General features: G+C 33.3%; 2 protein-coding genes across 3 annotated transcripts in view; both read right to left on the minus strand.

Annotated features, from left to right (window-relative positions):
- Positions 1 to 2,362: 2,362 nt before the first annotated feature.
- The window catches only part of LOC6036084 (ras-related protein Rab6), a 57,955-nt gene continuing 47,096 nt past the window's right edge, over positions 2,363 to 13,221 (minus strand). The window contains exons 4-6 of one of the 2 annotated variants that reach the window (XM_038252031.1): positions 7,457 to 7,662; positions 7,147 to 7,213; positions 2,363 to 2,821 (exon numbers count right to left, since the gene is read on the minus strand). In XM_038252031.1, coding sequence (XP_038107959.1) covers positions 2,751 to 2,821; positions 7,147 to 7,213; positions 7,457 to 7,662 — 344 coding nt within the window. In that variant the 3' untranslated portion in view covers positions 2,363 to 2,750. Of the gene's footprint in view, positions 2,822 to 3,434; positions 3,663 to 7,146; positions 7,214 to 7,456; positions 7,663 to 13,221 lie in introns of those variants that run through there. The other variant, XM_038252032.1, reaches the window with a different exon arrangement.
- Positions 6,170 to 7,136, minus strand: LOC119766703 (trypsin 5G1-like). Its single transcript, XM_038252033.1, has one exon. The coding sequence runs from the start codon at positions 6,813 to 6,815 to the stop codon at positions 6,297 to 6,299; it is 519 nt and encodes a 172-aa protein (XP_038107961.1). The 5' UTR covers positions 6,816 to 7,136; the 3' UTR covers positions 6,170 to 6,296.

Here is a 13,221-nt window from a genome sequence, read left to right on the forward strand (position 1 = left end):
GAATAAGTTACAGAAAAGTACAGATAAAAATATTGAAAATTAGGAAGGCTTGTAGATCCATCTTGGGTTTTTTTGGGTATTAATCACAAACATAAACTTTTCGTCACGTTTGCATTTAATATTAAAATCAGTTTATGTTTACCTTCAAGTCCCGTCTGGTGGATCAATCGGACGTGGCACTGGGCTTGGGCTCATAATCCATAGATCGGTTTGAACTCCGTGGCGGGCGCACATAAATTCAAAGTGTAAATTTGAGTAAAAACAATATCTGTGCCTGTCATAGTTTTTGTTTTAGATTTTTTTTTAAATAAGTTAAATAAATTACCACATTGTATATATTTTTAGAAATGCTTATTCTTTGTTTTTTTTATGGTACACATAAATTTAAAACTTTAAAAACGCCAGGATTATGCTTCATTTGTTATTTAAGTCAGCAACATGTTAGATTTTTGAATTTAAAACACATTTCTTTATATTTCATATTCACAAAATGATAATAAATAAAAATAATGTGATTCCATTGAATTCGAAATGTTTAAAAAAATAAAAATTGCTTTTGAATTTGAATTATTATTTTTTTAAATCGTTTTGTGTTGTTTCAGCAATGTTTGTAAAATTTGCTTTTTAATTTTAAATTACATAAAATTTCAAGAAAATCAGGTAAACAATCACTAATCTCGTATTGCATAAAAAATTTATAAACCTGCCTTTATTTGAGAAATATTTGTGGTTTTTGTTTTTCTCCTCGTTTTTTCTTTTTCTTATATTTTCAGGTGTTTTAAATTTTCAACCTCATTAGCGCATTCCATTTTCTACAACTTCTGCGATCGGATGTCAGCCTCTTGGACAACATTGATGAAACATTTCGAAGACTGCGCTTTCGTATTTAGATCAGCATGAAAACATAGTCGAGGAACCCGACGAAAATCTTTTAGGAAATTAAAAAAAAAAAACATTAATTGATTTAGCATTCATGCAATTTTTCTGTTAGGAATTATGATTGATATTCGTCATCTTGAGAGTAGAAAAGAGGGAGAATGTAGGGATTATGGGTTGCAGGATTGAATATGTAATAAATTATTAAATGAGTATTTATTATAAGATTGATATAATTCATAAATAAGAGTTAAGAGCGCAACAAAAAGTGCGCACCTTCATGAATATTGCCTTGTTAGCTAATCGTGGATTGAGTGCGAGAGCGCGCTAGCGAGCTGTGAGAGAGAACAACGAGCGAGAAAACAACGAGATGCGCGCGGCCGGCGAAAGAGAGAATGAAGATTGTCAAATCAGTTTTGTGGTTAATTTCTGTGGAATAAGACGTGTTGTTTGTTAATTGCGAAATATCTGTGTTTTTATCATGAAAGAAAGTCCCCGATCACGACAGGTGGAGTTGGTTCTTTTCCCAGTTATCAATTCCTAGGCAACTTGGGCTTAGACAATCATCACTTAACATGGCGAAATCCAGTCTGCAATCCGCTAAAATCACCGTCTCCTAGCGAAGCGAAGCGTGCCCAGCTCTTTGAGGAAGGTGGGGCAATAATATGGACGTTTTGAAAAATACGTCATTTGTGGACACCCCCTGACCAAATATAGAACAAATTTCTGAGGATGGTGGGGCAGTTGCCCCGTGTTGCCCCACCCTGTGCACGCTAGTTTTGTTTAACTTATGTAGTTTTTGTCTTCAGAAGTACACCACTCACTGCAGCTTTTGAAGGTCTGTATATTGTTCGTCTTTTTTTACAGTGAGCAAACCAGTTTGTTAGGCGATAAAGATAGAAAACGGAGCAAAACATAGCCGTTACAAATTTTAACTTCCAGAAGTCTTATTTTTAAGGTGGCAAATGGGGAGGAAAAGACGTTACAAATTGCTTTAAAATCACAATGCACAACACGATGATATTATGACGATGAGTTTAAGCATGCACTTAAAGTTTACCTTTTTTTCTCTGCTCGATCTTGATTTATTTACGCTTCTTTTTAATGTTCGTTAAACTGGGACTTTATGATCGATTTTAGGATGGTGGGAATGACGATTTTAAACTGTCGTTTCATTGTTTGTTCTAAGAGCGCTAATGTTGTGTTTAACGATTTCAAAATGGAATCTTTTTTTTTAGTAGCTTCTTTTGCGTGATAAAATTCAACCTATTTTTGTTCTGCTAGAATGTGAGGAATGAATGTTTGTGGGCTCACCGGAAGCAGGTGCGGCACTGTTTACAACAGCTTTTCCAAGGTGAGCAAACTAAATGAGTGGTGTGACACTAATACTTTGCATTTTTTCGTTAAGATCCTGCACTTGTTCGCTTTTGCCATTGTCATAAAAAGTTGATTCTTTTTGTTTGTGCTTTCTTTTGTTTTCTGTTAGTTTTAAATATGAATGTTCGCTTTGGTTACTGCATAGCTAAATTGGTAAATCCTAGGTTTTCCTTCTTTAATTGAACTCTTTCGTTTTTTTATTTGCCACTAGCTTGCGTTTGCAAAGGAGAAACTCTGTTCAGTTTTTGATTTTTCTTCTTCCATATTTTCCCCTATTTTAATTTTAGTATTTTATATTTTATTGTATCTGAGGAGCTGCTGCTCTCCACATTTATAAATTAATAGTACAAAAAAAGTCTCGACCAAAACCTGGGCAAAGCTAATAATACACACTGCTGCTTGTTGCTGCGCTGCTCTGCTTCGTCATTTTTGTTTTCTTCGTAGGATATTCTTCCATATCAATGTATCTGCATTCCGCTGACCGCTCAGTCCCAGTTTTAACACATGCAGCCACCTTCCGAGTCCTGCTGGTCGCCAGAAGCCGAGGGTTGAGTCTGCAAATCGACGGCTGTTGGAGGGAGCGAGGGGCAATCGGGGGTTAAGGAAAATAACGCTTCGATACTGTGTGTGTTGTTTAGTTTATTAATTAGTTTCTCTCGCGTAAATTAAACGTCCAGTTAGGACGAAAACCTTAACTGTTAGAGCACTTTATAGTAAATATATCAGAAGGTTGTTTTAGCAAAAATAGCAATTTAATTTAGTCGGTTCGTCTTCCTTTTACACGTTTATCGAAAATTTAATCTAAATGCTAACGTAAAATTAAAGGAAAGTATGTCGTAATAGCTGTATTACTCTCTTGCACGGCTTACCAGCTAAGTTAAATATAGAGTTGTGTAATTTTAAGGTAGCAGAAAAATAAGTAATTTGCGGAAAAATATAAGTGTTACTATTAAACAATGTTGCTGCTGTTGGTCCTTTAATTGAAACAAAAAAAACTATAAATACAACAAAGAACAATGATTTACGCCCTTGAAAAATATTTTATCGTTTTACATGCAACACTTTCCTCTGCAAAAAAATCAAAGAAAATTAAGAAAATAAGGAAAGCGCAAACTCACTTTACACAAAAAAAAAACAGTTTTAATCTTGCCTTCTCAACTATAAATAAATAATAGTATGGATAAAAAATAAACACAAATTTAGTAGCGATGGACCGTTCTTTTCTTTTCTTCGAAACTCCAAACTTTTCTGGATCTGCTTGCTTCGTGGGCGGTGGCGCGTATATTGATCTTGATGGAATGGATCCTCCTGCAACTCCTGCTCGTCGTCGTCGTGGTGGTTCTAGCACGCGCAACCACCTTCCGGGTCTTTCGTTTCGTTTGGCGAGTCCTTGAGCACAACTTCTTGCACTGGTTGAGCAGGAAATTATAAATGAAAAAGTTAAGGAAAATAAAAGCAAACACAAAATGAAACGTCGGAAAACGGAACGGAAAAGTTTTGTGGTGAGGATGTGTGTGAGTTTTTTTTTGTTATTTTTGTACAATTGTGTGTGGTAAACTGAAAAGGAAAAGCAGGAAAATGATAATTTGATGACGAATTGGAGGAGGGTGGTTTTGTGCAGGTGCAGGATGTTTCGCAAAGGTTATGAATGGAATTGATTTGACAAGCAGAAATAAAGAAATAAAATAAAATATTTACACAGTAATAACGAAGAGTAATTCGTTAGAATTACACTAAATTTTCACGATTTTCAAAACGAATTTTTCTATGGCAAAAGAATTTGTTAGGTTCTTCATACAGGTTTCCATACAATTTGCGATAATGGTTTCGCTGTCATCGATTTTAATCCACGATTTTATCGACAATAATTTTCAATGATTTTTTAGGCACAATGACATTTTGTATAAGCAAAAAAGTTTTAAATTTGATTTTAAAATTAAATTTGAACATTATTTCCGCTGCATTTTTTTTACAGAATTAAAAAAAACTAAAAAATTAAATAATTTATTATTCTAATAATTAAATAATTTAAAAATTTAATAATTTAATAATTTAATAATTTAATAATTTAATAATTTAATAGTTTAATAATTTAATAATTTAATAATCTAATAATTTAATAATTTAATAATTTAATAATTTAATAATTTAATAATTTAATAATTTAATAATTTAATAATTTAATAATTTAATAATTTAATAATTTAATAATTTAATAATTTAATAATTTAATAATTTAATAATTTAATAATTTAATAATTAAATAATTTAATAATTTAATAATTTAATAATTTAATAATTTAATAATTTAATAATTTAATAATTTAATAATTTAATAATTTAATAATTTAATAATTTAATAATTTAATAATTTAATAATTTAATAATTTAATAATTTAATAATTTAATAATTTAATAATTTAATAATTTAATAATTTAATAATTTAATAATTTAATAATTTAATAATTTAATAATTTAATAATTTAATAATTTAATAATTTAATAATTTAATAATTTAATAATTTAATAATTTAATAATTTAATAATTTAATAATTTAATAATTTAATAATTTAATAATTTAATATTTTAATAATTTAATAATTTAATAATTTAATAATTTAATAATTTAATAATTTAATAATTTAATAATTTAATAATTTAATAATTTAATAATTTAATAATTTAATAATTTAATAATTTAATAATTTAATAATTTAATAATTTAATAATTTAATAAATTAATAATTTAATAATTTAATAAATTAATAATTTAATAATTTAATAAATTAATAATTTAATAATTTAATAAATTAATAATTTAATAATTGAAAAACTGAAATTTTGAGCATTTTTTCAAATATACCTGGTTTTTGTAAAAAAATGAGTATTTTCAAAACAAATTGTTACAACTTTCGAAATGTATGAAATTTTGAGTGTTTTTTTTCGTAGTTTTGTGATTTTTTTTTCAAAAAATGATGTTATTGCATTCCAAATATATATATAAAAAAAACCGATCATTTGATACCCATTTTATGAAAAAATGAAATTTGGAGTATTTTTTTAAAAATACGTAGTTTCGTGATAAAATGTGAGTATTAAAAAAAATGCAAATAAATAAAATGTTGACACTCTTCATAAAAAATGTATCCGAACGGATCGTGCTATTTCGCCATAGCTTATGTGAGCATTTCTCTAACATTTTGCAATTTGCTTTAGATGTTTTTAATTTAGTATTTTTGGCTATCCACAACTTTCTCCTTACAAGTCTCCATACAAATTTAAGTTTTGTCCATACAAAAGTTCAATGAAAATAGGGACTGAAAAAACACTGAAAATCGGATCCATAGTTTTGAAGCTATCGAGGTTTTTAAGCGAAGATGGCGTTTGAATGGTGAACGCCCGAAATGTCAAAATCACGCAGTGGTACCAACATTACGGAACAAGTGTGCCATGGCATGACAGCCACATTTTTTTTTCTAATGTTGGTGCTACTGCGCGATTTTGACATTTCGGGCGTTCACCATTCAAACGCCATCTTCGCTTAAAAACCTGGATTGGCGATTGAAAAAATAGGTCTAACTAAACCAAATTTTCATTACTTTCAAGCATCAAAAGTCGGTAATTTATAAGGAGTTTTTTTTGTGGCGGCGATGCTGAATCCCATCTTGAACAGGAAGAAAGGTGAAGGATTTCGACCGGGCTCATGTTTGCTCTGTAATTCGAGTTCGGATTGAGGGGTTGGATCGAGTGTATGGGGCTGCAAATTGGAGTTTGCTTTATTGGACCAATTGTAACTTGGGTATTAAACATCACTAACGAACTTAATCCAGCTTCGAACGGATGAGACCTTGGCGAAAACAACAGGGTATCCAACACATACGTATGGGTAAACCCATGAAGCTACTCCGACCAACTTCCTGCCATCCACCAGTGGACCTCCCGAATCTCCGTGGCAAGCCGAAATATGTTCGCTTCCAGCACAGATCATCTGTTTGGTCAGATAGTTAATTTTCCTGAACTTTTTGCGACACTTCTCCCAATTCACAACCGTAAATCTTCTGAACCGAAATCTTCGTCCTCCGTTTTACCCCAGCCGGAAACCTGCAGACATGTTCCGTCCTCGACCGGTTCATCCTGCTTGGGCAATTCCACGGCGTAAAATTCCTCACCCAGTTTGATCTCCTCCTCAAGCTCCAAAAGTGCAAAATCATAGTCAATCGATAATGGGTTGTACTTTGGATGCATTACCAATGATTCAATGTTAACTACGCGGCCATGGGCCAACCCGTATGTGGAGTTGATCCTCACTTGAAGCCCATCCGTGGTACCTAGTCTTTGTACGCAATGAGCTGCCGTAAGAACCCAGCGACTGGATATCAACGATCCTCCACAGCTGGGACCACGATTTAAGTTCAGTGCCACCTGGAACGGGATCTGCGAGATGTCCGCTTGGTAGCCTCCGATAATCCGGCCGTTGCACGCATTCAGGGGTTCTTCCAAAGTACTTGAAGTGAATTTTGTTAGAAACATTACAAGGAAAAGGGAATAGAAAGATTTCATTCTGGGACGGTTTTGTGTGACAAGTTGGAGAACATACTAACTTGCTTCAAGAAAGCTTGCTTTACTTATAGCAGTGTCAGTAGAGATTTCATGATTGTTTGTTAATATTCAAAGGCATGGTTTGACCATAACATTTGGCAAAATATGATCATTTAAAATTGTATTAAAGTCATGACGAGAAAATATCTTCCCACATATTCATGAGTCCCACCCCCGCTGAACCAACCCGAAGCTGTAAACCTGCAAACAAAACCCTTGAACACATGGCAAACATTGCCGCTCATCGTTTCGAGCAGGGGGTTTATTTTTGGCCATGCCAACAAAAGGATACTGTCTTCTGGGGGTTTGTTCTCGGTCGAGTCCATGCCGGGCAGGGCGGCGGCCACTCGTCGGAAAAGCTGGAAAGGAAAAACAAAAGCAAAAGGTACAAATTGGCAACCAGAAAGGGAACACAAATCGTAGCATGAATCAATTAGCACTCTCCGAGTGTCGTTTGCATGTCGAGCTTTCGGCTCGGTTTTTGTCCGAGTCTGAAACGAATCGTGTTGCTTTCAAGAACCCTGTTTACAATGACCAACTCCCCCGACCGTCTGGAGTCGCAATTTTTCATTCTATTTTACTCTGGCCATTCAAGAACCAACCTGTTTCACATTGTAGCCCGCCTTCGCACTCGTCTCGATGAACATCACGTTGAGCTCCTTCGCTTTCCGCTCGCCCTCCTCCGTCGACACCTGGCGCTTGTCCGAGAGGTCCGTCTTGTTGCCGACGAGCATGATGATCACGTCGCTGCCGCGCTCCGTCCGGACGTCATCGATCCACTTGGACGTCTGGTGAAACGAGTTGGCGTCTGGAAGGAGGAAGGGAGAATGGAACGCCAAATTTAGTGAATTAGACACAAATTGTTTGCTAAAAAATCTTCTAAAAAAAATATTAAAAAACAAACAGAAGATATCTAGAGCTAAAAAGACTGGCTTCAGCATCTTTAAGGCCTTTAAAAGAAGGGACAATGACACCACGCGCCAATTCGAAATGCTGCCGCAGCCGAGTGTCGAAAAAGATTGTACATAAATATTCAATTGATTGCGAATCACTTCGTGTGCTTTTCGTCTTCTTTTGCATGGCTCGTTGGGAATTGAAGAAAGTGATTCTCGGAATTGAAAAGTGATGCTGAGATTGTCGTGTTTTGCTGGCAGCGATTTATTTCAGAGAATTTTAAATAACGCAAAATTTCATGCAATTCACGAAAATAAATGTTAGCTTAATCAACCGGATTTTCTAAATGATACAACTATTCTGGCCACAACTTAACCACTACTAGACCACGACAATCACTTCCTGGTTTGCAGACAGACAAACCCCCTACACGGAACAAAAAAAAAGAGTCTGAAAAATCTGGTGCGAACAATCATCATCAGGGGATCAGGCAAAGGAAATGACTTTCAATTTGTTATGCGGTTTTTCTCAATTTGCTGTCCCCAAATGTGCACCTCGACCCACCCACGTGTACTCCGTCGTCATGGGTGAAGTGGCTCAGACAAAGCATTGTCGAATGATTTTGTAGTGATGTGCATATTTTAGAATTAAGAAAAACATTTAAAAGCATGAAAAGCTCAATTAGAGTAGTGTAACGGAACAGTCGAAATATGACTTACTGGGTAGATGTCCCTATTTTGGACCTTTTATGTAAAGTTAAAAATTATTTCGGGTTGTTCTCAAGAACATTTCAACTAAAACTGCCCATTTAAAACTACAAATTTTACCTTATGAACCTGGAATTCTCAAAACAGGATTTTTTTAGTAACTTTTTTCTCGACCCTCTCCGATTTCAATGATACTTTGTACACATGTTTCACTCGATAATGACATTTACGAAGGACGTAAGTGCTTTAAATATTTTTGTTTATTCGTATTTTAAATATTTCTGTTTTCAAAGACAAACTTGTAGCAAATTTTACGGGCTTTCTGAAAAAAAAACACTAAAAGAAAAAAAACACGCCACTTTTATGAGATTTCCCTATTTGGCATGGAATTGCTCTTATCAAAAACTATTGAATTATCTTGTTTTAGTTTTATTTTAAAAAAATAAAGAGGTTGGCTTTTCAACAACATCATTTTACAAACATATTTTCCTTTGTTTTCATAAAACTGCCCTAGATCAAATAAGGCGAAAATGCCTACAGAAAATGATTTTGAAAAAAGTTCTTTTTTTTAACAATAAAACTGATAAACCACATTTATTTTTTTATTTATCTTGAAAAAAAGTTTATCTTTGATAAATCATTAATAAAAAATGTTTTTTTAAAAAGTACCTATTCTATCATTATTTATCAATCGAGCAATTCTTCACCAAAACCGAATATGGATTTTATTCATATTTTTTTTATTTAATTTAAGCTTTGCGGGGTCTTTGATTATGACCAAAAAAGCCATTTTGTGTCATTGGTTCATCCATACAAGGCTCCATATAATTTTGGCAGCTGTCCATACAAAAATGGTACGGAAATAAACGAAAATCTGTAACTTTTGAAGGAATTTTCTGATCGATTTGGTGTCTTCGGCAATGTTGTAGGTATTAAAATAGGTACACAGAAACTTTTTTTTAAATCTGGTTCTGAAAATCCGCTATTTTTTTAATTTTCGAATTTTTTTGATATGTTTTAGGGGACAAAAAATCGCAACTCTTAAGCCTTTGAGAGTATGAACAATTGTTATCCGCCAGGTTATTTTTATTCAAAAAAATAGAAACTGTAGTCCAAAAAATGTTTTACTTCAGTTTTTAATGTAAAATTAAATTTGCAATCGAAAAGTATTGTGCAATTTGCACTTTACTAGAGTCTTGCGCAATTATTTTCATCACAGTATTTCTTGATTCTAATATTTTCAAAATAATTGTTTTGAAAAGATCATAAAGTTTCAGAAATGTTTCATTTTTCTACATTGAAAACTGAACCTTTAGATGCTGAGATATTGGCCATGGAAAATGTGAGAATCTTGTTTTTGAACCTTAGAATCTACACACAGTGAAATAAGTAGAATTTTGGAAGGTATTTTATGGTTTAACATAACCTAAGACATTTGCTCAGAATTTGATTCTGAGTCGATAGGTATACATGAAGGTGGGTCTAGGAGGTCTAATTGAGAAGTTCATTTTTCGAGTGATTTTATAGCATTTCCTCGGTAAGGTGAGGAAGGCAAAACATTAAAGTAAAAACACAAACTCAAACAAATGCTTGACAATCCCTAACCTGCGATTTACTATAATTCATCGATCCGTCAACTTCCCTGAACGTTTTCACCGCCAAAAGAGCAAAAAATTGCAGACAATTTAAATCCAATTCATTGCACACCACGTTGTCGTTGGTCATCGTGGCGCATCGTGATTGCAACGTGCGAGATCCCTCTCCAAAAATTTCGGCACTTTTCGGCGTGCCAACAACGTTTGGCCGTTTACCGGGCTGGAATATGGTGCAAACTGCACTTTATAAATCGAATGCGAACCCATCGAACCGTAACCCGATGAGACGCAATGAAAATGACACACCGACCAACTGTGGGAAAAGAAGAATCAAAAGTTGTGGAAATTGGCCGAAAATTCCACCTCCCACATCTAGCAGCACAGAAAAAAAAAAATGTCAGAATTCCACTCTTTTTAACAAAAGTATTTTAAAGTCTTCCAAATTTACAATATTTTTCAACTGTGCAGCCATTGAACGGATGGCCGGCAGTGGCCTTTTGATGATGGAAACGAATAAACCAAACAACAAAAAAAAAAAAAAAGAACGCAGAAGCTGCCGAAATCGATAATTGTTATATTTTTGTGACGTTTATTGGACCACAACCTGGTGAGTGAGCGAATTGGAAAGGTGTGGCCAAAATGGAATCAAGCGCTTTGATCATGTAATCGCTTCTTTGATTGGGCTCTCAATCGTTTTGGGGCAACGGACCGGCAATTAGAAGATTTTTTCTCTCCGATTTTGGAAAATTAACTGATTTTATCTAGATTTCATTTTCAAACAAAGGGATGGTTTAGAAGCCTTAAAAGATTATATAAAAAATAATCAATTTGCGGATTTTTTTTCTATAAAAATTCTAAAACTTCGATTTATTTTTTATTTTTTTTGAGTGGTGTTTCTAATGACGAATTTCAGAATGAAAAAATCCTAGCAGACAAATTTCGCAAGCATCCTCCATCTCTGTTCAGACTCCTAATCCCTTCTGGGATGCCAGGGATTGGCACGTATTTTATACTACATTTTTTGTTAAATGTTTTACACTACAGTTGTCATATTTGCTAATCACGTTGAACAAATTCTGTTTTTTAATATAATTCCTAAGTTGAGTTATTTATTTAAGTATTACAAACCGCAAATGATGTGATAATCAAGAATAACTTTTTGAAAGGGCTAAAAACAATTATATTTGACATCCCAAAAAGTTTCAGCCAGTTTAAAGTACAAAAAATAAAATTTGGAAAAGGGTTATTTCGTAAAGAATTGCTACACAGAAAATTTTCTTATCTTTTCCAAAAAAAAAATATTTCCAAATTTCAAAATCATGACTAACATTTTAAAAAGGCTTAAAACAAACGACAGAAACACTTTTAGGTATGTCAAAAGTAAGTGTTTTAGCCCTTTCAAAAGGTTATTCTTGACCATACTTTTTCCGAAAATGAGAGGTTCGGAACTTGTTCCAAAAAATAAAACAGCGATTTTTTCAAAAAAAAATACCATAAAAAGTATGTTTTTCGAAATCATTTTTTAGTAACAAAACGTGATTTTGATAATCAGCAAAAAATCACGTGTGTCATTTTTTTGTTGTAGTCTTCATCTATATCTACAACTATGCCTAAGACACCAAATCAATAAAAAAAAAAAAAGATTCAAAAGATAATTATTTTTGAATTTTTACACAACATTTTTGAATGGAATGCTGCCAAATTTTCATGGAAAATGAAATGGACTAATTAATGATGCAAGACGCCTTCGTTGAGCATAAGAATGGAATGCAAAAAGGTATAATAAAACAGGTTGACCGAAATCTCAGAGGATTGTCGCTGGTTTCATTTCATATTTTATCGAGAGCAAACAAGGTTTTATATATCTAACCTATTAATTAATAGTTTGAATTCAAAAACTGTACACGATATCATTATTTCAGAAAAATACATTTCGATTGCAAATTAAATTTAATAAAAAATACTTTTGATCTTCTTAGTGTTTTTTTTTAACTTTCCAAAAATCGCGTTAAAAATACCATAGATTTGCCGAAAAAATCATAATCAAGTTTTTGTAATATAACTGTGAGATTAAAAAATTGAAAAAAACCTTTGTAACCAGTTCTTATAAAAATGTCCTTATCATGACCTACAATCTTGCCGAAGATACCCTCATTACATGATCTCCAAGTATGGAATGTAAGGCGTTGTATTTGATGTGTATTGATTGATCGATCCTCGGTCATAACCTGGTCTTAGCACCTAAAAGGACCTAATAAAAATAAGTTCAGAATAAAAAAAAATCTTGCCGAAGATACAAAAAAAAAAAACTTTTTGTCAAGGTACAGATTTTCGAATATATTGATACTGCCCATGATCGCATAAATGTCCCATATGCATTTTCATCGTTTTTGAGTTAATGATGCAGTTTGGTTCAAAATCGTGTGCTCTTTCCGAAAAGCCTATAACATCCAGTACTTTGTTCTAGAAATCAGGAGGAACTCCAGTTTTTTCACGAAAACTTAACACATAGCACGGGATTGAAACTCGTCTGAAAAACCTTTATCATTTTCTCATTCGAAACAGTGGCGCCACGTGGTGGTAGCTGCCCTGTTAATTACACTGTGAAATTATCCATGGCCAATCCAAGGAACCAGAAGGTGACAACAGAAATGTCCGTCCAAAAGGGGTGCTGCAAAAAAACTTATTATTTTTAACAAATTTTCGAACAAATCAGCAACGAATTACAAGTTTGACAGTTGAACTACACTTAAATGTTGGTTTTGTTATTTGTTTTTGCAAAACCGCATATTTTTAACGAAAGTGCCAAAAATATTCGTAATCACCTTTTGCCTCTTGGTGGCGCTTTGTGTTAGTATGTGTGTGGTCGATGTGTGCACGCAGAACACAGAACAGTGAGAAATAGCGAAAATGCTTCACTTCCTTCTGCTACAAGTCGCCATATTGAAATTGCTTGAAGATTCATACCCGTGCACATAGCCTTATGTGTGGGACAAACTTTAAATGCGTTTTTCTCAGCTTGCTGTTTTTGCATATGGGACATTTATGCGAACATGGGCAGGATAGCACTTTTGCAAGGACTGCTCCCAATTTTGCATGGAGAATTGTATAAAAAACTAATCGTTCAAAATAGTTTATTTGATGGACAAAACGAATCAATAGAAAAACTTT

This window comes from Culex quinquefasciatus, chromosome 2 (genome assembly GCF_015732765.1).
Source record: "Culex quinquefasciatus strain JHB chromosome 2, VPISU_Cqui_1.0_pri_paternal, whole genome shotgun sequence".
In the NCBI taxonomy this organism is placed as follows: domain Eukaryota; kingdom Metazoa; phylum Arthropoda; class Insecta; order Diptera; family Culicidae; genus Culex; species Culex quinquefasciatus.